Source organism: Echinococcus granulosus (genome assembly GCF_000524195.1).
Source record: "Echinococcus granulosus chromosome Unknown EG_S00128, whole genome shotgun sequence".
NCBI classification, from domain to species: Eukaryota; Metazoa; Platyhelminthes; class Cestoda; order Cyclophyllidea; family Taeniidae; genus Echinococcus; species Echinococcus granulosus.
In genome coordinates, this window is record NW_020170508.1 from 112283 (window position 1) to 114008 (window position 1726).

General features: G+C 40.3%; 1 protein-coding gene across 1 annotated transcript in view; it reads right to left on the minus strand. All coding sequences in view use genetic code 11, as the record gives it.

The window, feature by feature from the left end:
* The window catches only part of EGR_09020 (hypothetical protein), a gene marked incomplete at both ends in the record, with an annotated part of 3710 nt that extends 2183 nt beyond the window's left edge, over positions 1 to 1527 (minus strand). The window contains 3 exons of the mRNA XM_024498269.1: positions 209 to 311; positions 378 to 511; positions 1448 to 1527. Coding sequence (XP_024347324.1) covers positions 209 to 311; positions 378 to 511; positions 1448 to 1527 — 317 coding nt within the window. The remainder of the gene's footprint in view (positions 1 to 208; positions 312 to 377; positions 512 to 1447) is intronic.
* Between the last annotated feature and the right edge of the window lie 199 nt (positions 1528 to 1726).

A 1726-nucleotide genomic window follows, 5' to 3' on the forward strand; every position in this document is an offset into this window, starting at 1 on the left:
TTAGCGAGACAATGACAGCGAGAGAAAGGAGAGAATCGGATGGTGGAATGCGTCCGCCTTCAAGAAAACAATTGGGAAGCTGAATGAACGTCTGTTGGTACCCGGTGACTAGCCACTCGTTTTTTTGGGCTGTCTGCCCCTTTTTATGACAAGGTGCCCGAAAACGACCTTTTAGTCCTAAGAAAAGTGATGTAGACAAACTTTCTACTTGCAGTTATTGGTCTGGAGTTTTCCACTAGAGGACGCAGTTGTCACATCGTGATTACTCGTATATGACTCCTTGTCAGTGTCACATAAAACCTCTTCTTCCTCTGTCATTTAAAATGTTTAATTAAACGGGCAATTAACGAGCAAGTGTACGTTGGACTTTCCCCCACTGATCACTTGCCCCTCATTCTGTGCAATTTTTAATTGATAACCCTCATCTATCAGGTGTTTTTTAGAGGTGAAAATTTTGCCTTTTAGAGCTTCATACCCTTTTTCAAATTTTTTGACCATCCGCTGATTGTAACTTCAATTTAAAGAATAAAATGTCAAGCTTCACTGCCACACTCGCCGCAATGCATTGCCATTTGACCCTTCACCAGAGCTTATCAAATCCATGCTAGTTGTGAATGCTCCTAAACCCAGGCTTCAGGCTCCACGGCTTCAGGACACGACCTTGGGGTATTTGACGCCTCGATCAGATCTTCTCTCTTCACACATAATGCAATACCACAGAAACTCACTCAACTTATAATGTCTTCAGGCGCTACGCTGGTGACGATAGACCAGTCTGATCTATTATTGAAGGGAACAGGGTAACTGGGACCGAATTAGTCCTTCAAAGGGCGCTCGTTGTAGGACATGTTAGAACCCCCAGTTATTCATCTCAATGGAATCCTAATGCTGTGAAGCTGGATGGACTAATTCCCATGGAAAGTAGCAGGAGACAACCCTACTCATTTCTGAGTTTGGAGCGGTACCCGAAGCTACGCTTGTCGAATGCTCTCCACTGTAATTTGGTACTTGCCACCTCATGAAGCTACTGGCATATGACCACTTCAGTGTGTGCTAGAAGTGGTATTGTGAGTTTTTCCTTAATTCAGACGCACCTACACACCACAACATGATAAATTGAGTGAAGCAAAGTACTCAAGCCTGAAGTGGCAATGGATTTTAAGACATAGACTGGGCCTTCTCGTCTTCACACGTTTCGGAAAAAAGAAAGAGAATATGGGGGGTGATAATTTACTGTTGATAGTGAGATTAAGTGAACATTCACGACTGCTGCTCAATGCTATGAAGATTATTCTCGTTGTTCCAATTTGTTAAGCAAATTCCGTGTATTCCGTTAAAGGCAATTAATTTTCTGCATAACCATTTTTAAACTGACGTTCATGAGGTTATAGGCCACTTTTGAATAACAATGCACCTGAATGTTGGAACGCAAAATTCGAAGTCCTACTCAATGTCCTTCACAAATGTTATTGTAAATACTATGCCAAAATTTTTGTCTTTTAAAATACATACAATTTCCCTCCTCATATTGTGAATTCTTATTCAAAAAGTCGAAAAATTATTTGAATATGCAAAAGATGGATAATCTAGAAAAGGCATATCTTACGTGGGTAATTAGTTTCCTCTCACAATCGCGCATTAAAAACTTTAGGAGGAATAAATTGTTTGTTATATACACAGCAAATCTTATTATACAGAGTTTCAGCATGGAATTGTTACAAATTTC